We start from the raw sequence: 26,351 nt of genomic DNA, 5'->3' as shown, positions 1-26,351 counted from the left end.
AAGAAGTTAAATAAAAAGAGATAGAATAAAGAGGTATAAAAGGATGCACACTATACAGAGCTATTATTATCTGGGAATTGCATCAATGAATTAGACAAGCAGTCTTTGATTTAATTTAAGTTTTGTGTAAAAAATATCGTTTGAACATTAAAACAGAAGAGCAAAAATTGAGTTGAAATGATTGGCAAAACTCTTAAATGGAAATTGTAAATTTTTGTAATTTTACCGTCTTTAAGATTAAAATTTTAATTTTAAGTTTAAAATCGGATATCATTGATGATATATCTTTCTTTAGGTTTTGAAAAAATAAGAATTAAATATTAGGCCTTAGTACTAGTGATAACGTTTATTTGAAATTATTTAGAATTCTTTTGGTAATTAAAGTAATTATCTAGCCTAAAAATAGAAAAAGTAATTTGTTTTTTGTTCAATATATAGTTACGTCAAATTTGCTCTTTTGACTTTGGTTTCAGCAAATAAAAATGTATTGTTATGGCTCCATTAACAAATTTTAAAACTTACATCTAAACTAGCCAAGCAGTACCAGCAAAACACGTGTTTACAGCGTTTGCACATCATCTGCGCGCATCCTTCATCCTTCTCGATGGGCACGCCGCACATTGGACATCTTTTTATTAGATCTGGATCGAAGGGTATGCCGGCGTCTGGTATTGTCTTACCTTCTTTCGCTAGACGTTTGGTGTGTTCATCGCAGGTTACACCTATATAAAAGAGAATTATTGCTGAAAATGGAAAAAAAAGTCTCCAAAATAACAAAACAACTGATTAAAAAATGTTTAAGGTTATTCATGCCATATTTTTATTACAAAGAAAAACAAATGTTTGTTCACCTTCATGCCACTCCAATTTACAATTACTACAGAAATCGGTCGAACAAGTTGGGCACTGCACAGATTGGGGCGAGCAAGGCTGAGTAGGGCACAGTCGGCAAACTGTCTCACAACCCGCCCTGGGGCACCACATTCGACTCTTGTCTAATTCTATCTCTGCAATTACAAAGAAAATATCAAAACAAAAAAAGATTTTCAATCAAACATATACCTCTATTAAGCCTGTATTTGTTGTGTTTTTCTAGTAAATCACTACCAACCAGTCTTTGGATCTCGTCTTCTTCCAACACACCCTGAGATGAACATTGTGCATCTGGACAAGAAATGTCGTAGGCTCCTTCCGATATTTCGAATTCAACATAGGATTTCATACACTGTAAAAATGTGAATGGTATGTTTTGATAAATACATGTATAAATAATAAACGTATTATCAAAAAAATATTAAGAGTTACTTATTTTTTTTGGGTATTATGTCACTGTATAGTACAACTCAATTTAGAAAATACTGTCTCATACGCTCAATTATTAAAAAGAAGAAGAAAATATGTTTATTCACGTATTTAGAAGAAATATAAATTTAAATCTTTAGCGATACCTCTCGTTATATTTAATTTAAGTCCAATAAATCTTAAATACAATAATTTACTTGAGGAATAATATATTTTTGTATATCAGGGAGCTGAGGTTTTATCTAGTTCTTTTAGATTTTTTGGTCTGCATTATCATTGGGACGCAATGACATGAATCCTACTCATCATCCTATCAAAACTCTTGGTATCTCCTTGGTGCACCCGCCAGTTTTGAAAATACAAATAGAAAATAAGTTTATAATTTTTTTTTAAATACGCATTTGTTTCCCCTTGTTCGCTTCCCTTAGCAGCCTCTCAGCACACTCTTTGTTTGGAACTGATGGTGGTTAGCTGGTCGGATATCAAAATTAGGAAACTAACCAGAAAACTAAGACTAGTAATGTGCCACGTGCCCTTTCCAAAAATTCCCTTAACAAAATTTAACAAATTTATCCGGGATTGGTTCCCGCTGCTGGTCTAAGCCGGAGGGCTACTTTGCCAATTTTTTTCGTTACAGTTTTAATTGAAAAAGAACGATGATCGCATCGCATATTGACAGGTAATTCTAGAACTAGTTGAACCAATGACAGCACTGTTGCCAACTTTCTATCAGATTCTTAGAGGCTCTACTAAAACTTGGCAGCACCTATCAGGAAGAAGGATTATCAATGTCAAATGTCAAGATACGATGAGTCATGACTAAATTTAACAAACAAAATAGTCTGGGATAATAAATTGTGCATCCAAACGTAATCCTAAATTGAAATTTTTCGACAACAAACGGCTAATTTTAAATAATACATATTTTCTCAAATTACTTATTTAACATTATACTTCAGCAATACGTAACAACGTCGTGATGACCCAGACTGGAACGCGCATATTGTCGCACTATTTCAGTCTGCGGTAATGTCGAACACCTATCGTCTGTCACAATAGAAATTTAGTACTAACATAGGCTAACGAGAAAATAGATGCGTAATCTTACCAAGGGACGTGGCGCACGCCGCACTTGGCGCTGTCGTCGGCCGGCCTTATTAAATTAGAAATTTTTAAAATCGCGCCGTTTTGTTTCGACGGAGCGATGAAGCGGGTTGCCGGATTCTGCTAAATTTAACAAAATTAAACTACTGCTACAGATGAATGATCAGAAATTCGCCCAGTAAGATATTTTTATCTGTATTAGCGCGTATTTTTTTGTAGAGTAGATTATTTGATTACTTATTTTTTATTTACGTTTATAGTGGAAATCATATAGTTTAGGTATTAAGGTTTTTAAGATATTTAGATACTAAATTTTATTAAATAAAATCTAAATTGTTGAGGCGAATTCATGTTTTACAGAAAATTATTTTATTGCGTAGTATTGCGCCTCCTAAAAAATGGTTAATAAAAAATTATCAAATTCCTACAAATATCTCACAATTTCAAAAAATGTTTAGAAAGAAGAAAGATGGAATGAGGAAGTTGCATCAATTTTTTTTATTTTTGATTTTGATAGGGAATGAAAAATAAATAAACACGTGGTTTTTCTTTTTTTCATAGTTCCAAAATTGACAGTTACAGCGGTTTGAAATGTGCCTGTGACGTCACAACACGATAATTTAATGTCGTCACTCCATGCTTTGTATATCTATATATACAAAACTAAAAACTCGAATATCTTTTGAAATAATCGGATTTAAGCAAAATAAAAAAATACGTATTGATTATTTTACTTTGTTCTTCGGTTTTTAATACTAAAAAACCGATTTTGTTTTTCATGCAACTTCCTCATTGCACACTTATTCAAATATATGTACATATGTTTAGCAAACTTAAAACCTAAGTGATTTAAACCCTTGAATTTAGTAATTTTGCTATTACTATTGATACTTTTTATTGGCCATTAGGTAATTCTTGGCTTTATGGGTAAAAGTTAATAAAAAAAAGATAGGGTAAATTTTGAGCGGTTTTATATTGCAAAAAAAAGACTATTTTATTCGGTGAGGAACATTCAAAATTTTTGCTTTTTATTTTTTTACATAAAAAATAAGAATAACATAATAGAACAGTTTAACCAATCGAATAATGTTTTATTAGGCATAGGTATGTGTCTACTAATAAACAAATAGACGCCAGTGGCTAATCAATAATATTAAAGTCTGATTAACCATTCTGGGGGATTTAATTTTTAATAATAAAACCAAGGTTATGAAATTGTTTGGTGCCCTCATTATAACGTGTTGTAATCCTTCAGGGTGGTTGATCAGAGTCATGAAATTCTACCTCTGTTTTTACAATGTTGGTATACTCTTTTCCACACCATCCCTGAGAGAGTTCACGGTGCGTTTTTTTTTTAGGTGGTTTCCCCTAGAGGCCTAGTCCACAAATTAAGTTCGATTATTTAAAAATTTAAAATAAATGAAATTTTCTATTTAATAATAATTTCTAAGCGACTCTCTTTAAATTCTGAGGCACTACTATAATAAAAATTGGTTTATGAAATTGCTTCATTCAACCAATTCGAACATAAACTCATTTGTTAAAAATTATAAATATCAAGATCAATAAAATAAAACCACATTGCAAAAATGCCGATGGGATAATTATAATACTAGTGCGTATTTAATGCCCCAACTGTAATGAAATAATGCGAAATTAATTTAAATTTTCATTCTATAATAAAATTATTCTAATTAGAAAATCAGCAGCTCGCATCGCGAGCGAAATTCCTTGGCCGCCCAACTACCGTCCCAGCTGATCGAGTTGGGTGTCCAAATAGGTGCCATTTACAATGCATTGGAGTATTTTTCTATTTGTCTGGTTATTCTATGGTGTTAGCCAAAGCTGTAATATGAAGAGTGTTAATAAGGTTGTGTAAAGTATCTTAGTGTTGATTCTTGCTTTAAATGAAGTTGAGTTATTCTTGATGGTTAAAGCATGGTATAGCACACTAAGTGGTAGATCCTGGTTTTGGATAAAGCTGGTGGGATTGCTCTAGTATGAGTTAGAGAACCCTGTTTGAGAAAATGTTGTCGCATTTTCTAGTTACAAAAGTAGGTACTGGAAATGATTTGAAAAAGAGATTGACAATGTTGTATTCTACATATGTCAAATGAATATTGGTATAAATTAATGTGGATTAGAATTTTGGCCCGAGTAAATTATATTGTCTTTGATTCGGTGTAACGATAGTTTTATTGTCTGCAGGTTTCTGATGAGTTGAGATACAGGATGATTGGTCAACTTGGAGAAAAGGTTGTTTCGGGACGAAACAAATGCAGGATGGACGACTGTCAGGCAAAGTAAAATATGGCCCGACACCGACCCACGGTCCTCAAGTGGTAACCCGATATTTATTGAAAGCTAGGCTGGTTTATTAAATCCGGATTATTATGGTTATTTGATATTTTCTTTCATTCTAGCTGACAAACGAGAACGTATTTCTTAATTTAAAATAAATGGTACATTTATAAAAAAATAAAAATTAGAAAATCTTACATTCGGCCATCCTGCTTTCTGTCCTGTCCTCAGGAAGCTAATTTAAAACATTATATCTAACATCTTATTTAAGATTTTTTTTCTTGCAGACTGCATTTTAGACTAAACTTACTAACATTACCTGTCAACAACTAAATGTAATATTATTTAAAGTTATTCCCTAGTCTAGTAGAAATATTGACAGTTGTATACAATTTTACAAATAGGTTTGCAAACTGCAAACGCTTCACTAAGGAAGATATCGCAAACTGCGACTTATAATAACCAACATTATGCCAACTGCACAAATTAGGTATTTCGCCAACTGCGAAATAACTTAGAAAATGTAAACTGCCAATAATTCTATCAAAATTGGCCATCTGCAAATAATTCTAAATATACATCGCTAGCTGCGCTATAATTTCGGTCTTAGTACAAACTGTACAAAAGTAAAACAAACTATCCAAATTTCACAAACTGCAAAATGAAATAATAAATAGTACTAACTGTACTAAAGCTTTAAACAACTGTTTTACTGTATTATCAAAAAAACACTATGATTACATTACTGTATTGTTAACTGCACAATTTTATTTAAATGGATTTTATTTTGTGGTATTTTAAAACATCAAACTCTCGAGAATTTAAAAGACAATTTGTGTGTGTGTTAAGTAACCCAAGTCTGATGATGGCACGAACACTTGCCGAAATGCATCACTCCGGCATTTCTGCATATTAGAGGATTAACATTTTATTTGTGGAGCAAAGACTTCGCTTACTAACTTTTCAATATTATATTGACTCCACTTCAGAATAGACTTCTTCCTTAATATAAGATTCTTTTTATTTTTCTCATCTTCTCATCCTGCATTTGCGCCACTACAATCCAATCAGATTCAGTCAAATCTATTGCACTAATTTCTTCTTCTTTCTTTTCCAACATAGGCAGGCGACTTAATGCATCCACATGTAGCATATTTTTATCTGAGCGATATTCTATCTGGAAATCAAAGTCTTGTACCTCTAACCACCAACGTCCAACTAGAGGAATCAAATATTTTTTTGAAAATGTTGTTCGTAATGCGTTACAATCTGTTTCTATTTTAAATTGGATTCCTACTAGGTAAACTCTGAAAAATTTTAAAGACAATACTACGGCTAATGTCTCTAATTCGTACGAGTGATAACACTTCTGATCACCAGTTGTTTGTTTACTGAAATAACCCACAACCTTTTTATCCTTAGCTACTCCCTCCATCAGGATTCCTCCAACGCCCATAGCACTGGCATCAGTAGGCAACTTAGTAGGTAAATTTTGATGAAATATGGATAAGACAGGTCTAGATGACAAATGTTTTTTTTAATTATTTACAGCTTCTTCTTGTTCATTAGTCCAGGACCATCGGATTTCTCTGCGTGTAAGACGCGTTAGTAGTTCAACAATATACGCAAAGTTTTGTACGAATTTCCGGAAATACCCTGCCAGTCCTAAAAATTGCCTTACTTCTTTTACATTCTTAGGTGAAGGCATATGTACTAAAGCAGCTATCTTTTGACTCCCTGGACGTACACCTTCTTTACTTAATTCTCTACCCAAATAATTAATAGATATTTTGAAAAATTCAAATTTATCTAACTTTAGCGTTAAATTATTTTTGCGTAAAGCGCAAAGTACCAGTTGTAAACTTTCTAAACCCTGGTCGAAGGTTTTCCTTGAAATGATTATGTCATCTACGTATGGAAACGCTATAGTGTTTTTCAAGTCTCCTAAAGCGTTATTAACTAATCGCTGGAAAACTGTAGGAGAATTCGCTAAACTGAAAGGCATTCTTAGGAATTCATAATGCCCTTCTGGCGTTATAAAAGCTGTTATTTCAATAGAATTCTCATAGTATTCTTCTTCACCAAAATAACCGGACTGACATAGGGTGAAATAGATTCACAGACTATTTTATTGGACAACAATTCATTAATAAGTTCCCGTAAAATTGATCTCTCAGAAACGGACATCCGGTAAGGATTATAAACTACTGGTTCTTCACATTTTAACTTTAATGTCATTTTTGTGGCAGATGTTTTACCAAGGTCTCTTAAAGAAAATGAAACACAATCACGATAACTATTCATTAAAGCTACTAGCTTTAATTTTTCATCTTCTTTCACTTCCTTGCTCACTTTTAACATATCCAGGGATATGGCTATATATCTATCGTATTAACAGATATTGGGTTTACATCAAAACCATTCAAGGCAGCCGTACAAAGTGGTTTTAACAAACTGAGACTTACAGTTTTTCTATTTGTGTTAAGTACGATATGTTGAATGAAATCAACACCCAGTAGTAAGTCGTAACTTAGCTGACAATCATCTAATATTAAAGATGTGACAGTGGCCGCCACTACTTCCACCTCCACATTGATTAATACTGACTTATTATTAAATGCTTTTAATGCTTTAGAAGATCCACTAACTATAGTAAGTTTCAAATGTTCAGCAATTGATGCTTTCAATAGGGTGCAGGTGCTACCAGAATCAATAAGGCATTTAACTTTATGTCCATTAATACGTGCCGTTTTCAGAAATAATTTAGCAACCTTATCAGAAACGTCACAAACAGCAACACTCTTACTGTCTTTTCCGATCAACAGTTTACAACCTTCACTAGTATGTCCGAATTTTTTACATAACCTGCACTTAACTTTAGGGTTTCTACATTGATTTAAAAAGTGGTCACCACCACAGTTAAAACACACTATTTTTTTCGTTCTTGTTCCTTAACCTTATTTTCATAAGAAGTTGACGGGCGTGGTTCAAAAGCATTCTTAGTTGGCGGAAAGTTAGATTTTAGCACACTAAAACTATTATTTTTAGAGCTAACATTTCCTACAATACTTAAATAACTGATAGTTCCCCAATAGACTGGAAATTCGCAACTCTAGCCGCTAAAGCTACATTTTTGTCAGTGATACTTTCTATAACACTATCAATTTGGAACAAACTAGGAATGGACAAGTGAAGTTTATTTAACTTTGAAAATTTTTCAAAACAATAATCTCCTAAATTTTGGTTTGTCAAAGGAGAAAAATTTGCGGCTTCTTTTAATAATTTACCAAATCTTATAGTTCTTGAAAAATTAACTTCTAATTGTTTCTTAATATCTTCCCAACCCGAACCAGCTATATTAGCACTATCATACCACCGGCGAGCATTCCCCCGAAATCTACTAGTAGCTAGTCTTAATAATAATAATTCATCCCAGTCATAAAAGGCTAGTTTTTCAACATTCTGAATCCACTTAGTAACTGTCAACGTCTCAGCACTCGGGTCAAATATCGTATGACAGTCTCATTAAAAGCTGAATAATTGTTTATAGACGAAACTCGACTACTATTACTTGAACTTACTTGTTGTGACAGCTTACTTAACTTTCTTTTCAGTCTTCTAATTGTCCTCCTTTGTATGGAACTCTCTGAGGACGAGCTGGAGGAAGACGATCTACTTCGCTTAGATTTTCATATTTTATAACTTCACTAAATACTAAACAGATAACTATTAACAATAGTTGAAAATCTTATTTCAACAACAAGAGTAAGCCGGAGTAATTCAATACAATACACAACTCGAAAACTTGAGCCTATCCCACCGCTGCTATGTAAGGTTTAAGTTAAAAAAAAAAGACAAAATTATATTATCGACAACAGAAAACGTTTACTTATTAAAAGAACTAAACTCGGCGTGACCCGTCACAAAACTATATTTTTAATACCTATTCTGGACTTACATCCTCTCTTCAGTTGCCAGTTAACATAAACATAAACAAATCCGGATTATTATGGTTATTTAATATTTTCTTTCATTCTAGCTGACAAAGCACGGACAAACGAATTGTGAAAAAACAATACAGAAGCGATCGTTTATGTGTTGATTATAAGTTTCTTGATTACAGGGTCTTAAATAGAATCACTATTAAAGATCGATATCCGCTCCCCTTATCGACGATCAACTTGGTCGCCTTGGACATTTAAAATATTTTACTGTGCTCGATATGACCGCGGGGTTCCATCAAATCCCTATTGCGGAAGATTCCATAGACAAAACCGCGTTCGTGACCCCAGGTGGTCAGTACGAATATTTGCGTGTCCAATTTGGTCTGTCTAATGCTCCCGCTGACTTCCAGCGAGCTATTCATAAAACTTTGGACTCCTTAAAAAATACGGTAGCTTTAGCCTATATGGATGACGTTTAGATCCCATCAAAGACAATTGAGGAGGGTTTAATTTCATTAAAGCAAGTTTTAACAGCATTAAAAAAGGCCGGTTTTTCCCTAAACAAAAAATTTAAGATTTTTAAAACCTCTGTAGATTATCTGGGCAGAAATGTTTCCGCTCATGGCATCAAATCTAGACATAATAAAGTTGACGCTTTCATCAATTCCCCAATTCCTAATAATGTTAAGCAGGTCCGTCAGTTCATGGGCTTTGCAGGGTATATTCGAAAATTCATCCCTGAATTTGCCGCAAGAATCGCTTGTATTACAAAACTGACTAAGAAAAGTGAATTTTCTGATATGGACCTATTTTATTCTAAAGACACGATTATCAGCTAAAAGTAGTTGCTTACTTCAGCAAGCGAACCACTACCGAAGAGCCCAAATACCACTCTTACGAGGTTGAAACTTTGGCGATAATCAATGCTGTAAAACATTTTCAAGTTTACCTTTTAGGCTTAAAATTTAAAATTGTTTTGGTTTATTTACAAGATTTTGACTTCAAAATTGAGTACTGAAAGGGGAAATATGTAACTCACGTAGATTTTCTTAGCCGGAATCCGTCATTGGCGACGCACGCTATTAATATCATTAATGAGGGAACATGGCTAGAATTACAACAAATAAGAGAGCCAGAAACTCAATCAATTATTGCTAAAGTACGAGCAGGAGAATCTATTGTTAGCGATTTTATAATAAAAGGTGAATACCTTTATCGTAAAATTCTTAAAAATGGTCAAAATTTATTGCCGTTATTATGTACTTACCCAAATGTAATAGACTCTCCTTGATCCGTATTTACCACGACATGGGTATGGGCATATTTGCCACGTTAACAATCTCACGTCGGTCGAGAAAAAACTTTGGAAAAGTTTAGAGTTAGTTTGGTTTCCAAGAATGTCCTCCTTTGTTCGAAAGTATATTTCAAAATGTTTAATTTGCATAACTTTTAATTTGCTTAACTTTTTTAAATAATTTTTAATCCTATCGAAAACATAAATATACCATTTCACACAATCCATATCGACTGTGTTCGCCCGTTTAAAATTACCGCGGATGGATTTAAACACGCATTAATTATTGTGACGCTTTTACCAATTACGTTCGGATATATCCTTTAAAAACGCTAACCGAAGCAGAAATGTGTAAAAAGTTGGAGAACGGGATAACGATTATTGGTACCCCTACGCGTATTATAAGTGACCGTGGTACAAGTTTTACGGATAGAAAAGTATAATGCTCCATCAAATCCGGCATATCTGTGATATGCCTAGGTCTTAGTAATGCCGCTAGAGCGGGTTTTTCGATCTATTAACAGAAAATTGCAAAATTCTCTAAAAAATTAAATGCAATATGACTTTTTTTTCATAAAAATGTAGTGAAACGATAGCTAAATAGGCCAGTGAAAAAATCGTATCTCGATATCTTATTCGTAGCCTGAAATATCGAAAAAATAATATTTAGTTATCAAATTTTAATAAGACGCTATTACACCGATATTTATTGTTATATGTTTGTCTTTTTTCAAGGTTTAATGGTAAAATGTCTTAATTTAATAATTTTCAATAAATTGGAATATTCTTTGTTCAAAAAATAAAAAAAAAACGCGTAGGGGCATATTAATCAATGCATATAAAATGCAAGTGCAAGGTAGGCAGAATATTGAAGAGTAGGCCATGGAGGAAAAAACAAATGCCTACAATCAACTTGTCAACAAATATTAAAATTAAGCAGTCCAATTTGTGTTCGCACACATAAGTAAAGCGTTAAAACTATTAAAATGCCTTTTACAAATGATGAAGCTCTTTATATGATTGCGGTATATTTTGAATGTTTTCAAAATGCGGCATTGGCTCAAAGGGTATACAGAGCTCGATATCCAAAGCGGAGTTTACGCGATGCCAGAATTTTTCCGCGTTTAGTGCGAAATTTGCGTAATACTGGCAGCTTTCGACCTCAGTTGCGAAGACACTCGGCTAGAACAAGGGAAGCCAATATTATTAATATCTTAGCATACGTGGAATTAAATTCCTACGTTAGTCTGAGAGCAATGTCTCGCGCGTTGGGTATATCATGTACTACTATTCTAAACATTTTAAAGGATCACAGATAAATTTTTATGTCACAAAAAATACTACTTTACATATTTCGCAATGTATTTTTTTAAAATTTTTAGACTGCTCCCATATCACATGGTTTTACATCAAGCCTTGAATCAGGGAGACTGACCGACGATTAGATTATTGTCATTGGATGTTGGGCAGCATTAGGCGCAATTCACACAGAACGGGCGTATGGGGGTGGCGTGGGACTGGCGTGGTAGACGCATGTGCCACTTGCATGTTCGCTTATGGGGCACTACAGATAGAAATGGCGCGGCACAGGCGTGATAAGTCACGCCACCACCACGTCACTTCGACGCCACGAGTGGCCTACACTAGTGGTAAATGCCATATACCAAACAGCGGTTTATATTGCTTCTTTTTGTCTATTTTGTAAAATGAGGGATGATTATTTATTTAACACGAGTTCTGTGAAGACGTGCAACAGTATGCAGTTCTATACGACCATAAAAGGTCAGATTACTGCAATAGAAGTGCACAAGATCACGCATGGGAAAAAATATCAAATAAATTCAGTGAAAATGGTAAGTGTAGTAAGCAGTGTTTATTAACAAATGATGTTTAAACTTGTATTTACATTAGAAATTATACTTTTGTTTCAGTAACCGAGTGTAAAGACCGCTGGAAAAACATACGAGGAAGCTACTCAAAATATAAAGCCAAATTAAAAATAAAATCAGGACAAGGAACAAAACGAGTCAAAGAATATTATTTGGCCCCACATCTCTCCTTTTTGGATCCTCTTGTTGCTCTTACAAGTCTTGTAAGAGCAACGTGGATCAAGAGTCTGCCGACGCGATCATCGAGCCACCATGCAGCTAAAACGGGGTCATATTCTAATGAGTCTAAAGACAACTCCAATGCTGATGTACTCTCACCTTATAACATTCTATCCAATCGTTCCTCTCGGTCACCTATACCATCTTCCAGTACGTCTATCGATGATTAACCGATAGCAATGAGAGCACCTAAAACACTATTACAGAAAGATGATTTAAAAAAAAAGAAGTTAGCAGCCTCAACCGCTATTAATGAGCCCAACCAGCAAGCTTACCAGTACTTTAAAAAAAAACAACAATTGCTGGAGATTCAAAACAGCACGAAAACGAATGCCACAATCGATCCTCCTGACCCAGACTTGGCGTTTTTAAGTCCAGGAATTTTGTTCAGAAGCGGCGTTTCAAAATTTGAATTTTGAATTTACCGAGCCTCAACCATTCTCAACCATTACTACTATCCTCAACCATTCCTGAAGCCTCTACTATCTCAATGGATAGTTCTCAATCTTGGATTGAAGATTCGGTAAATAGAAATCTAGATTCAGTACCGCACAGGAACACGGATGAATTTCATTTGAGTAAATTTATACAATACAATAATTAAAATTAGGGTAACATTATCGTTATTTTTGTTCTTTTAGATTAAACAGAAATAGATTCACTTAAATATATTTTCTTCAACTTAGGTCAGCGTTATTAACAAGCTTTCCTTTGAATTGACAAGTTCTCTTCAATTTGTAGGTTTCTTCTCAATATTAACCCTTACTAAACCCTTACTAGTATTTTATAAAAACATTGAACAGACATTCGATAGAAACTTTAAAAATATTCAGGGTACATATTGAGGTCCCGCATAACATTAAACGAACCACCAGTTTTTTCTTTATCTAATCACAAGGGATGTATTCAGTAACTCCTCTGCCATTGAATGTTAGCTAAATTTACAAGGTTCAACATATCTTGATCATCTTCGTCATCCGAAAGCATTGTAATTTTACTACACAGTTATGTAAGTAACAAATAAATGACAATAATCACATTGAATCCCTTTCTATGTGAATTGTGCGCGCCACGCCCCCTCCATTCCAGCTCCATGCCAGTCCCACGCCCCCGCCATACGCCCGTTCTGTGTGAATTGCACCTTAGGGAAAATAGAGAATTTTTATCCGAAATTCTTTGGACAGATGAGGCCACTTTTAGGAGTGATGGAAACATTAATTTGCATAATATGCATTATTGGTGTGACAACAATCCTTACTGGTTGCGGAAGGTCCAACATCAAGGCCATTTGAGTCTCAATGTGGTGTGGCATTCTGGGCAAAACTATTATAGGTCCCTATTTCTTTAATCAACCACTAAATGGTGCCGTATTTCTTAATTTTCTGGTGAACCAATTGCCTCTTTTATTAGAAGATAAGTCGAAATTATACCCATTTGTAGTTACGTCATCCAGGTGAGAAAAAACGTATGGCGTAGATATTTTTGCCAATCAATATTAGGTTAGAAACTTTACCATCGCCTTCAGAAATTAATAATCTGTCATGTATTTTTATACGTTCAGAAATTAACAAATGATTTATTTTAGCAGCATATTATTATATTTTTATATTCGTGTATATACTTTCATTCCCAAAAAATTTAAAAAAATCTTGTAGTATTTATTGTATTATTAACAAACTTAACAATTAACAAATATTATTATAATTATTCATAAATAATGGGACATAAACAACAAGTCCGAAACGGAATTGCACTTCAAGTTGAGAATGTGATAGATCCAGCCGCAGATGCAAAAAAAATTGATCACAACAACGATCGCAAATATAAAGAAGAATGGGATAAAATTAGATCAGTATTACGCTGCTCATATATTTTCCAAACAAAAGACCGCAAAAACCAAATCTACAAAATATTTGAAAAGTAGAATTCGGCACAAGCAGTAGACGTAACAAAACCGAGCTTACAAAAATTATAAATAATGGTATAAAATTATTTTAACTCACTGGGAAAAATTTAAATACTGACAATTTAATTTACTTGTTCATGAAAAAAATGCTGCTTGAAGGAATATGTTAACACATTAAAATGAAAATACCATTCCAAAAAATAAAACATACAAACTCAAAAAAAAACACGCCATATTGCATTACCAAGTTAATGAAATTGCATATGATTGAATACTTAAACGATGATCATAAAATAAAATTTGCTAGAACAAAGAAAGCTTAATCAATCTCGTCAGTATTGTCAGAGTCAGAACTGAAATCAGAGATATTGTCTTCGTCATCGTCGCCTTCGTCAGTCGTAATCACAAGTGGCAGAATGTTATAGGCATCACACTTGTATTGCCTCCCAAGCCTTTTCAATTACCTTTTCTGTATGAAAAACATATTTTTGCCAATGATCTATAGAAATTTAGTACATATACAACATATTCATCAAAGAAGTACTTTTTTTCACTAGGGCAGTTTCTGCGTGCAATATTTCATATTTTATCTTTCATGGCTTTTTCTGGAAAGCCAATATTCTTTTTCTTCAACCATTCGGTCAGTCTCTGCTTTGTCCAAAATTTTCTCGGGATTTCTTCTAATAAACCAGAATGGTAACTTGCACTGTCCATGATTATAAATGACTTTGGGGAAGATTTGGAACCATTTATTGTCATGATAATCTCCCGTCTTTAATCCAGTCTTGAATATTAAATTTGCACCCTTGATGAAGCCATCTTGGGTTCCGGCGTGGACCACGATATAACGATTTCCTTAAAAATAAAAGATAATTCAATTCTCTTCTTTTAGAAATCATTCTTCTAGAACATAACTTTAACGTGTGCTTGGTGTCATCTTGCCAGCTACTACGAAATGATCCCTTGCTAAAAATCCACGCCTCGTCAATGAAAACTGGAGTAAAACCTTCCGGACCTACATTTCTATTTTTGATATACTCCCTTAAAAAATTGGTTCTTTCATGAACAATATTTCGCAAGTCCATCAAATATTTTCTGTTATTTGATTATTTCCACTTGAAGCCTATACTATTGATCCATCTTCTTAAGGAGTCAATGGAAAACTCAAAATATTCAATTTCTTCCCTGAACTTTTCTCTTATTGTTGCCAATATTACATATTCTTTTCTGGCGTACATAGAATAAATTGTGTCCCGAATTCTATGTTTCAAATATGTTGTAATTTTGGTTTTTGCTGTCTTTTGCTTGGAAGATATACGGGCTGCGTAATCCTGATCTGATTTTATCCCATTCTTCTTTATATTTGCGATCGTTGTTGTGCTCAATTTTGTTGCATCTGCGGCTCGCTGTATCACATTCTCAATTTGAAGTGCAATTCCGTTTCGGACTTGTTCCTTTTCCAGTTGGAAAAAAGCCAATATATTTAAAATCATCAGCTGCGATTGTTCATTATACCTATTATATCTTTTTTTAGGCATTATCTAACACTTTTCGAAATAACTTTCAAGAACAAGTTGACAAACCAATATTTTTGATTGACAGTGACGGATATTTCACATAACCTAGTATATAGAAGATGAATAATCATCAGACACCAATTTTTTTCAAAAGTTTGTTGTCGCCGCTGTTTGGAATATGCTAAACAAAGATAAACAAAAATGACGTCATTACAAATGGGTATAATTTCGACTTCGAAAATATGTTTTTGCAACTAGACGGTTGCCCAGCACATTTCTCAAAATCTCTTTCAGAAATGTGCGAGAACATGTAGATTTAAGATTTCAACAGAGGTGGATTGGGCGAGGAAGTCTATTTCCTTGGCCACCCCGATCCCCAGACCTCACCTGTTTGGACTTCTACCTATGGGGTCGGTTGAAAGATATTGTTTACCAAGTTCAACCAACAACTAGAGACGACATGAAAATACGAATACAAGAAGCCATTTACAGCCTGTCAAGAGCAGAAATTGAAGCTCCTGTAATGTCTACGCATAAGCGGCTCCAACAATGCCTTAAGTTTGATGGAAGATAGTTCGAGCATTTAAGGAGGCATTAGTTTTATTTCAAAATTGGTAATTTTTGTTATTATGCCCATACGCGTTTTTTTTTTAAACTTTTCGAACCAAGAATATTTAAAAATTATTAAATTAAGACATTTTATCACTGAATCTTGAAAAAAGACAAATATATAACAATAAATATCGGGGTAATAGCGTAGGGGCATTAAAATTATATGATAACTAAATATTCTATTTTCGATATTTCAGGCTACGAATAAGATATCGAGATACGGTTTTCACTGGCCTATTTAGCTATCGTTTTACTACATTTTTATGAAAAAAAACTCATATTATTGCATTTAATTTTTTAGAGAATTTTGCAATTTTCTGTTATTAGATCAAAAAATGCGCTCTAGCGGCGCTACTAAGAACTAGACATATCTCAGATAGATGGATTTGATGGAGCAATTTTTTTTTCCATCGAGACCCAGTTTGTTAAAGTCCGTTCAGTGATTTAAGAGTTACAGCTGTTTATTTTAAAAAAACATTGAATTACACATCACTTTATTTTAATAGATACGTCATCACTTTATTTTAATAGAGTGCTAAACAAAAATTACTCGAGTAAAGCTGAGCTTTAAAAAACATATATTTTTTCGTAACATTTACTGGGTAGATTTCAGTGAAAAATCACTTAAAAATTTAATATGGCGGTTACGCCCCCTGGCGACCATCTTGAAAATCTAAAAATATTTTTCACGATATTCTTTTGGCCACTTTAGTCATGAAATTTTTTACCGCAAGTCTCTACGACGAATAGTTTCCAAAATACAGCACTTTGCATTCTTATCTGGCCACCCTGTACGTATTTGCAAATTTTTTAAAGCTTTTTCTTTTTCTATCGACTATAGCCATAATTTATGCAATGCTTGTTTGCGGTATTTGAAATCAAATTTTAAATACTTTTCTGTCAACAAGTCTGACACAAGAATAAATCTTTTATACTACTTACTTTCAAGCAAAAGGCACAGTCACACTGCCGTATCCTCGATACGCACAGAAGAGGCACCTCATCTAAGCACAGTTTGCATAATATAGGAGGCAAAGTTTCCTCGGGAGTAGTCGGAACTCGCGTAAATCCGTTCACGGAATCGAGGGAATACCTGGACCCGGAAGCAAGCGTGAGGAGGCTGGAGCAACGCGAGCACAGGCGTGAGTGGCCGCTAGTTGGTGCTACTCGAAGCCTGTTTTGCGGCTGAAGGGGCCCTATCGAAGACGAACTTGAAGCCGACCTGAAAATAGAAATAGTATTTGTTTACTAAAATATTTTACATACACACTTTACATAAAAAGATTCGGGAGGTGGGGGTCTTGTTATTGACATAAATATAAATTTAAATAAGTTATTCTGTTATTAAGAATAACCTCGTTAAATGTAATTTTAAATATTTGTTCTTAAAAATATTAACGGCCAAGGATATATTAAAGCAACGATCTATCGACTACTTTATTGCAACTCACTGCTACAATCGACAAATTGTGTGAAATTCTCGCCAGTATGATAACTACGGTAAATGAATTGATACTTTTGGGAGACACCAAAATTACTCACTTTAGTATAGCATACTTGATGGGCGCGCACACTGGGCTGGCTGAAGATTCCTGGGCTGGTTTTGCGTGGTAGAAGTTACGTCCAGGAGTCTTCTTTGTTCCGAATGTTGCTCCTTGCACAAAATCTTTACTTCTTTCTAATCTATGTTGTGTCCATTGGACCAAGTGTGTTCTACATTCCTGATAGGGAAGCCTCTTCTATTCGGGTGTACTTGGATATGCTGTTGTCCTGACTTGCAGTGGTCGCTTTGTCTTGTCTTTGTACGACTTGCCACATTCCTAGAGGTTTTGGTATATACAGTTCTTGGTGTCGAATAGGCATTTTGGCTTGGTCTTCCATACAATGATCTTCCATGTATGTTTTCTATTTCCCCGTTGAGATTAACATTACTGTTACATTTTGTGGCTGCCCTCATATACAGGGTTTTAACGATTCCCACGTTTATTGAAACAGGTTCATAGGACTTGTAATGGAGGTATTGTTTGGTGTGTATCGCTGTGCGATAATTTGAAACTCCATCGTAAAATTGAGGCTTGGCTGAATGGTACTCTACTGGAGGTAAGAACGAGGCCATTGGAATTCTTTGTAAGTAGACAAACTTCAAAAAGTTCCATCACTCCCTCCAGTAGCGGGAAGACCAGTGCGTTCTGCAAGTGTTGCATCTTATCTTCTTTCCCTGATAATGTTAAGAAATTATCCGATGGGCACATTTGTATAAATTGTACTGATTTGTGTGCATTGTAAGACTCTCAACACCAAAGCTTACTAGCTTATTGGTGTTTCTAAACGAGTTTGACGAAATGAGCTGAGTTTCATACAAGGGAGTCCTTGAGAAACGTGACATGAATTTGTCAAATTTCGATGTTGCCGAATGCCTGGCGCTGGTGATAGGGCACATAGACATCCCTTTTTTGTGTATTTTAGGAAGCCCGTAGAAATGTGATGGCTTGCTATTACTACTTATTGCTTGCTGCTATTACTATTTAAGTTTACAATTCCTTTACAAAGGCTTGAAATCATGGTCAGTTTAAGAAAATATATAAATAGCTTATTTTATCCAAATAAAATTAAATTATATTAAATCTGAAAAGTAATGTTGTTTTGCAAATTTGATTAATTTTAGTTTATTGTACATAATTTTATTTTGTGTACGTTGTTATCATTTTAGCAACTTTTCTGTTTTCATTATTGTTTTTTTTGTATTGTATTAGAGCTAAAGATCCTATTATTTATATTTTATGAAAACTAATTCCGATATAGAGATTTTCTTTTAAATTTGTTGTAATTTAAATTTGGTGGTTAAGTGTGAATAGCTACTGTAGCTAGACTTCGCCGCCATAAGCATTAAAGCCACTTTCCTGTTTACACATATTATATGTATTATTTTTTGGGCTATTCAAATAAAGGACTTTAGTTTAATTCATAAAAGTATTAATATTATTATTGTAAGTAGAAATAAATATTATAATTAATAACTTAAACAATATTATAGACATTTTTATGAAATTATATACATGTATTCTATGCATCAAGACGCATTTTTTGATGTGCAAAAAAAATGTTTTCTCTGCAAGTGGCGTCCCTACAGGTTTTCTATTGAATATTTTTAATGAAAAAATACCACGCCACTGCTTTTCCTTAAAAATAAAAATTATTTTTAAAATCCTCAATCACTTTTTATCAAATTTGATCTCTTGGTCTTTTTTCGTCCGACCCATGGTTTTTCCTTAAAAAAATAAAACCAATTTTACTTCCCTAAAAATCTGATGCGGTGTGAAAGTTTGTTCGTCGATTGCAAGCAAATTAAGGGATCAGCTTTATTACAAGAAGTATGAAAAGTTAAAAAATTTAATAAATAATAATTTGAAGAAGAAATATTCGTGTTTCTAACGCGTTTAAAAAGTAAATGGGAGTGCATGTTTCTTATTGCTCGTTGTCATGAGATGGGCAACGAACTGTGATTTTAAATGTCAAATTTTTCTTTATCTAGTTATGCATGAATAAATGACGTTCTTTTACATAAACATTGATGATGGCAATAGCTGTTGTCTTAAAAAAAATTGTTGGTGTTAAATACCATTAAATGTTTTTTTTCCTTTTTTGAGCTATTGAGTATAATTAATATCAATTGGCAATTAGTTCTGAAATACGTACCTAATTTTACTTTGAAAACAACAGGGATTTAAGTGCAAAAAACGAGTTTTATTTAATGAAACTAAGCTTAAATGAACGGCTCAAATGTATTTTATCTTAATTACACTGATTACAAAAATTGTTGAAAATGGCCACCTTCACTTAAGTAGACATGCTTCCGCATGGAATTACGCACACGTTCAAATATTCCCGGCGTATTTCGCCATTATTATTATGTTTTCAGGTACGCCTATAAAAAGAAATCTAAACTATTGAGATCGGGGGATCTTGCTGGCCATTGTTGTGGTACTCCGCGTCCGCGACCGATCCATCGATTCGGATAAACGGTATTTAAATGGTTTCGGACAATTAAACTAAAATGAACAGGGGCACCATCGTGCATGTACCATATTCGATTTCTTAACAGAAGTGGCACATCTTCAAGAACCTCAGGCAGTTCTTCTTCGAGCAATTTAAATATGACCGACCATCAAGGCGCTCTGGTAGAAAAAATGGGCCTATTAGGTAATCACCAATAATTCCTTCCCAAACATTAACCCAAAATTGGTGTTGAAAATGGGTTTCTGTTATGGCATGGAGGTTTTCTTCTGCCCAGAAATGATTGTTATGAAAAGTTTGAATAGCGTTCCGAGAGAAATTTGCTTCGTCTGTGAACAAAATCTGTGACTCAAACTGCGGATTTAGTATAATATTCTGGAGATCCCAATGACAGAAGTTCACTCGCTGCGGAAAATCTCCGGAAAGTAATGCATGTACTCTTAAAATATGCTATGGGTATAATAAAAATCAACCAAAATGCGCCAAACAATTTGATGACAGATATGCAGTTCTAGCGATCTTCCTCGTACGTCTTGTCTACAGGGTGTTCTTTGATTGCTTGTAGCACCGCGTTCTCAATTTCAGGGGTTCTGATAGTTCAAGGTCTACCTTTCGGAGTACTTTTCTTGCAACAATCAGTTTCCCTAAGTATGTCAGATTATTAATCTGGTAGGACATGATTCGGATACCTTTACTGAAAAATACATCTGGCTTCTGTTGCGTTACCATAGGCATAGCCTCGCCGATGGTACGAAACTATACGAAATTTGCCATTAGTGATATTCAGAAAAATAGCGTGGAAACGAAATAACTTCAATAAATAGTTAAAAATCAAATAAATGATGCGCTGTGATGGTTTTTAACAATTTGACATTTAAAATCACAGCTCGTTGCCCATAGCAAGGAGCAATAAGAAACATGCATAGGTGACTGACTTCACGACTTTATTTGCGTTAAATAAAGACGTGTTACGGCACTTTTTTACTCCCATTTACTTTTTAAATGCATTAAAAACATGAGAATTTCTTAAATTATTAAAATTTTTTAACTGTTCATACTTCTTGTAATAAATCTGATCCCTTAATTTGCTTGCAATCGCCGAACACCGCATCAGATTTTTAGGGAAGTAAAATTGTTTTTATTTTTTTAAGCAAAAACCATGCGTCGGACGGAAAAAAAACCAAGAGATCAAATTTGCTAAAAAATAATTTAGGATTTTAAAATTAATGTTTATTTTGAAAAAAAACAGGGGCGTAGTATTTTTTTCACTAAAAATATTCAATAGAAGACGTAGGAAAGTTGTAGGGACGCCACTGACAGAGAAAAAATTTTTTTTGCACATCAAAAAATGCTTCTTGATGCATAGAATATATGTAGAAAATTTCATAAAACATGTTAACAATATTGTTTAAGTTATTATTAAAAAACTGATTTTTTTTTAAAACTTTATCACCCTGTATCTCAAAAGTTAAGACGTTTAGGACATATGTTCATAGGAACTTTTTTTCTTAAAATGGGTCCAGGAATCACCCTCTTAAACATTAGCACGTCTTTAAGGTACAGGATGATTTAATGTATATATGTATATATATTTATATACAGGGTGTTCATTTGAAAACTTCCCACCACGGATTTATGGAAACCACTGTTTAAAAAAAAACGCCGAAATACGTGAAAAGATCGAAGTCTTTTATTTTGACGTTTGATTTCTATAAATCGGTCGATTCGTTTTCGAGGAAATTAGAAAAATCTTTGTTTATCTTAATATGTTCAGTTTTCTATCTGAACAAAATCGATATCTATCTAGATAAAATGTATTCCCAATAGATATACTGGAAAATACCATAAGGCCAATACCACTGCCATACTTTCCAGTTCATATGCATGATATTGTCTTTAATCATTTGTTGTCTGCTGGCTGAAATATGATATTACGTGTTGTTTTCCCTCTAAGTCAAACTGCAGTAATATAATAGAAACGTCATCCATTTTTCTCTAAGAGACCAAACGAAAACAAAACAAAGGTAAGAACACAAAGTCACGGTCTCATCAAATCCATATAATTTTTTAAAAGCTACACGTGTTTCGCTCCTATCGGAGCATCATCAGGCCTAAAAAAAAATACATTAAGATATTTTTCACAAAAAGAACGCTTATAAATTATGATAAAACTCATTACCTAGACAGATCACATTACAACTAACAACAAAAGAAAAGCTAGGTTAAATTAAGAATTCCCACCATAGATAAAAATCATAAAAAAATTAAAAAGTAAAAATGTCAGCAGTGGGGAACGATCCAGCAACCTTTAGATTCACAGGCGCGCTTCTAACCCATAGGCCACCAAGTAACATAATCAAACATGGGGAACAATCTTAACAAAAACTAATATCTAAAATCGAAAAGGAAAAGACTTTTCAAGAGAGGTTGTTATAAATGAGGTAAGGTTCAACCGTGAAAATATCGTTCACACACACAAGGACAGGGCTCTTCTTAGCTTTAGTTATTTCCATTTTTTCTAACAAGTCTAGTTTTTTGTCTTTTGAGCACTCATGCAAAATATCCGCTCCCTGAGCTAAAGAAAAACCATGTGAGGATTGAATGATTTGCAAACGCCGATTTAGTTTCAATCATGTCAGTATCCCTGTTATTCAGGTGGAAATTTTCTCCCCGATTGCCCTATGTAAATGGCATTACAGTCATTACAAATAAATTATATGGATTTGATGAGACCGTCACTCTGTGTTCTTACCTTTGTTTTGCAGTAATATAGCTCCTACACCTATCGCACATGCGTCGGTGTGTAACTCGGTCCTTAACTTTTGATCAAATACAGTAAGGATTGGCTCGTTTGTAAATGCCCTTTTGATTTGTTTAAAAGCATTCTTTTGAGGACTTGTCCATATCCATCTGGCATGTTTTCTTATCAAACTTGTCTATGTCAACTGCCTTAACTGTTTTATATTAGTGGGGGCCGGCATATCCTGAACTACTTTTACTTTTTCCTTACCAGGTTTCACTCATTGAGCACTTATTTCTCGTCCTAAATATGATATTTCTGTCTTAAGAAAAGAACATTTACTTATCTTCAAAGTCAAATTATGTTCTCTAAATTTTGATTTAGCCTCTCTAGTCCTTGGTCAATGGTAACGGATGGTATAATAATGTCATCTGTAAACGGAAAGCAACTGTATTTTTCAAGTTTCCTAATACATTGTTTATAAGTTGTTGGAAAACAGCTGGTGCGTTAAACCAAACGGTATTCGTAAAAATTCAAAGTATCCATTGAGCGTAACAAAGGCAGTCTTTTCAATCAAATTTTCCTCCATGGGCACTTGATAAAAACCAAGTCTAAAGATGTAAAATATTTATTTCTATTCAACTATATTTTCAACTATTATTTCTATGCACCTCCTAATTGATCAAGTTGTTTATCAATCATTGGTAAAATACTTCTCTTCTTAATCGTTATTGAATTTAGTGGCCGATAATCTCCAGTTTTCTTTTTTACTTGAATTACTGGACTAGCATAAGGTCAATTTGATTGTCTTATAATATTATTTTTCAGTAATTCTGCTATCATTTCTCGTAATATAACCTTTTCTTTTTCTGGTAGACGGTATAGATGATAAACAATGGGAGTATCAGTTATTGTCTTTATTTCCATGCTCACTGCCTAGGTTTTACCCAAACATTTTAAAGAAAAAGATATACAATCAATGAAGTCATTTAATATTTTTAAGCACCTTAGTTTATCTGAATCATCAATGGATCCAAAAGAAAGATCGTTTACACTCAGCGCAGAATTACATAAACAATCAACAACATTCACGACAACTTCTTTAAGTACCGGCAAGGTTCTAAAAGTAACAGAGGTATTTTCCTTTATCATCAAAACATGTGGCTGTTCAATATAATCACGTCCGACCAAAATTCTTGGTTTAAATAAACATCTTCTATAATTACTGCGTCGACAACCGACAACACAAGAAACTTCGGCAATTTTTATCGTAATACGTACATTTTTGTTTGAAAATAAAGTGTTTATTGTATAGCCTCGAAGAACGTTCTCTCTAGTAAAAATATTGTTTAGATTAAATTTCTTTACAACAGATTTCTTTATAAGAGTTTTATCGCTACCCGCGTCAACCATGCAACGTGATTTGTGACCATTCACAAATGCCTTCTTAATAAAAATGTGTACCACTCGTTTAGGTAGACTTTGAACCAGATTTTGTACAATATTAACATTTGATTCTTTTATAGGGCAATTCTGGGAAATATGACCTAGTTTCTTGCACTTAAAACATTCTAATGGTTTCTTCGTACAATCCTTTGCTATGTCCACTTATACCACAGTTATAACACGAGTATTGTATTTTTTTTTGAAAAGGTTGAATTACATTAAAGTTTTGCGACTCCATCGGTATCGATTTATGTTGAAAAATTACAGATTTTTGTTTTAAACCTGCACTTGGCATACAACCTAATGTGTTTAAATAGCAATAAAGTTTATCAGCAGTTTGTATTTGAGCCGCGCGTATCGTTCTAACAATATTCTCGTCTTTAATACCTCCAATTACAGCATCAATTAAAAATTCGTCACGTCGTTTTTCGTCTGCTCATAATACCACTGCCATGCGTGTCCCTTAAGTCTGCTTGCTATAATCCTTATAACGTACTCGTCACTTATATCGTTCACCTAAAGTGTCCACTTTAGTCACCCACGTTTCGATACTAATATCATCCCTTGAGGAATCAAATATCGGAATCGCTTGTTCGTCACTAATAAACAAAGCGGCGGCGTCTGTGGCGGATGACGTCGACGGCTTATTTCTAAGTTCGTCAATTTGTTTTTTAAGCACTTTCAATTGTTTTTTTTTGTATCACTGTCCGTACTACTCGACGACGACGAGTCACGGGTAAGTTTTCTGCGAGGCTCACGGTCGCGACTACGACTCGATTTTTCGCCCTTTTTATGAGTTTTTCCCATTTTGTAAGGAGGTCGGTTAATTCCCAGTTTAAATTCTTATCCCACTTCTGACTTGTAAACAAAATAAAACGCGATACTTCTCAAAACAAAACAATATAATGACATAAAATAATTATCAAATTGTATAAGGTACTTATTCGTATGGCTAAACTCGTAAGACTCTCATCCACTCTTTTTAAACACAACAACCAAACGCCCAAATCTTAAAACTGAAACATCAAAAAAAAACGATATCGTTACATAAACAAATATAATGAGTTCCTGGATCTCGGCTCGGTCGGCAAGGCCGCTATATTAAATTATTAAAAAATAATGAACCCAAGTGTTTCTTACATATACTGCATTATTCTGATAAATGGCGTTAATAAATACACATTATTTTTTCATTACATATTTACATTCAAAAAGGTAAAATAGTTGCTCACCGATACTTTACTTTTTCAAGGTATGTAATATCGCGTCATCCATGAGCTGCAGTCCCGATTGTGCAATGTAATGTTTAGTTGTATTGATGTACTGTATTTAAGTTTAATATAAACTTTATTTCCATAAAATCAAGACTGGAGGACAAATAAAATCGCTACCAAACATTCGAGCGAGCCATGGGTCCACGTCGAGATGAGGCACATCGGAGAGGTTGCCAGCTTTTGTAATAGTATTGGCGGAAACATGCCCCCCGCCTTGAAAGGGCCCACTCTTTAAATCGACTGGAAGTGGGCAAACTCTGGAGAAGCTCCTTTTCACGATACCATGCTCCGTCAGGATAGAAGCCACACGGCAAACGTCATCAGCTCCAGGATGCAAAGAAACTATGCCGCCTAGCATCTAACTAGTTGGAAAAGTGCGATCCTCCTTCATTAGAACCAGTGCTCGTTCAGAGAGTTGTCCAGTGTTCGTCCTCCATTTGCATCGTTGTTGTACTTCAGCTAAGTATTCTCGTTCCCAGTGGCGCCAAAAATGCTGACACGTTTTCTGAATCAACTGAAACCTGATTATTCGGTTGATTTTCTGATCCTTCACGGACTCGTCTGGCACGGCAATGATGCCGGGGTCAAAGAAAGGAGATCATTGGGATCGGATGATAAAGGACAAAGAGGCCTTGAGTTCAAGATTCCCTCTACTTGGCAAAGAACGGTCGCAAATTCTTCAAAGGTTAATCGAGCATCCGCTAATACCCTTTTAAGGTGATGTTTAAGACTCTTCACGCCTGCTTCCCACATACCCCGCAAAATGAGGAGAATACGGAGGGATGAACG

General features: G+C 34.2%; 1 protein-coding gene across 6 annotated transcripts in view; it reads right to left on the bottom strand.

Annotated features, from left to right (window-relative positions):
- The window catches only part of LOC126734085 (E3 ubiquitin-protein ligase RNF144A), a 246,320-nt gene that overhangs the window by 13,775 nt on the left and 206,194 nt on the right, over nt 1-26,351 (bottom strand). For 5 of the 6 annotated variants that reach the window (XM_050437620.1, XM_050437613.1, XM_050437609.1 and 2 more), the window contains 4 exons: nt 17,031-17,310; nt 1,063-1,225; nt 852-1,007; nt 523-743 (listed from right to left, as the gene is read on the bottom strand). In XM_050437620.1, the coding sequence (XP_050293577.1) occupies nt 523-743; nt 852-1,007; nt 1,063-1,225; nt 17,031-17,310 (820 nt within the window). The remainder of the gene's footprint in view (nt 1-522; nt 744-851; nt 1,008-1,062; nt 1,226-17,030; nt 17,311-26,351) is intronic. The other variant, XM_050437627.1, reaches the window with a different exon arrangement.

Source organism: Anthonomus grandis, chromosome 1 (genome assembly GCF_022605725.1).
Source record: "Anthonomus grandis grandis chromosome 1, icAntGran1.3, whole genome shotgun sequence".
Lineage (NCBI taxonomy): Eukaryota > Metazoa > Arthropoda > Insecta > Coleoptera > Curculionidae > Anthonomus > Anthonomus grandis.
Note: the sequence above shows the minus strand (reverse complement) of the source record. Positions and strands in the feature narration are given on the sequence as shown.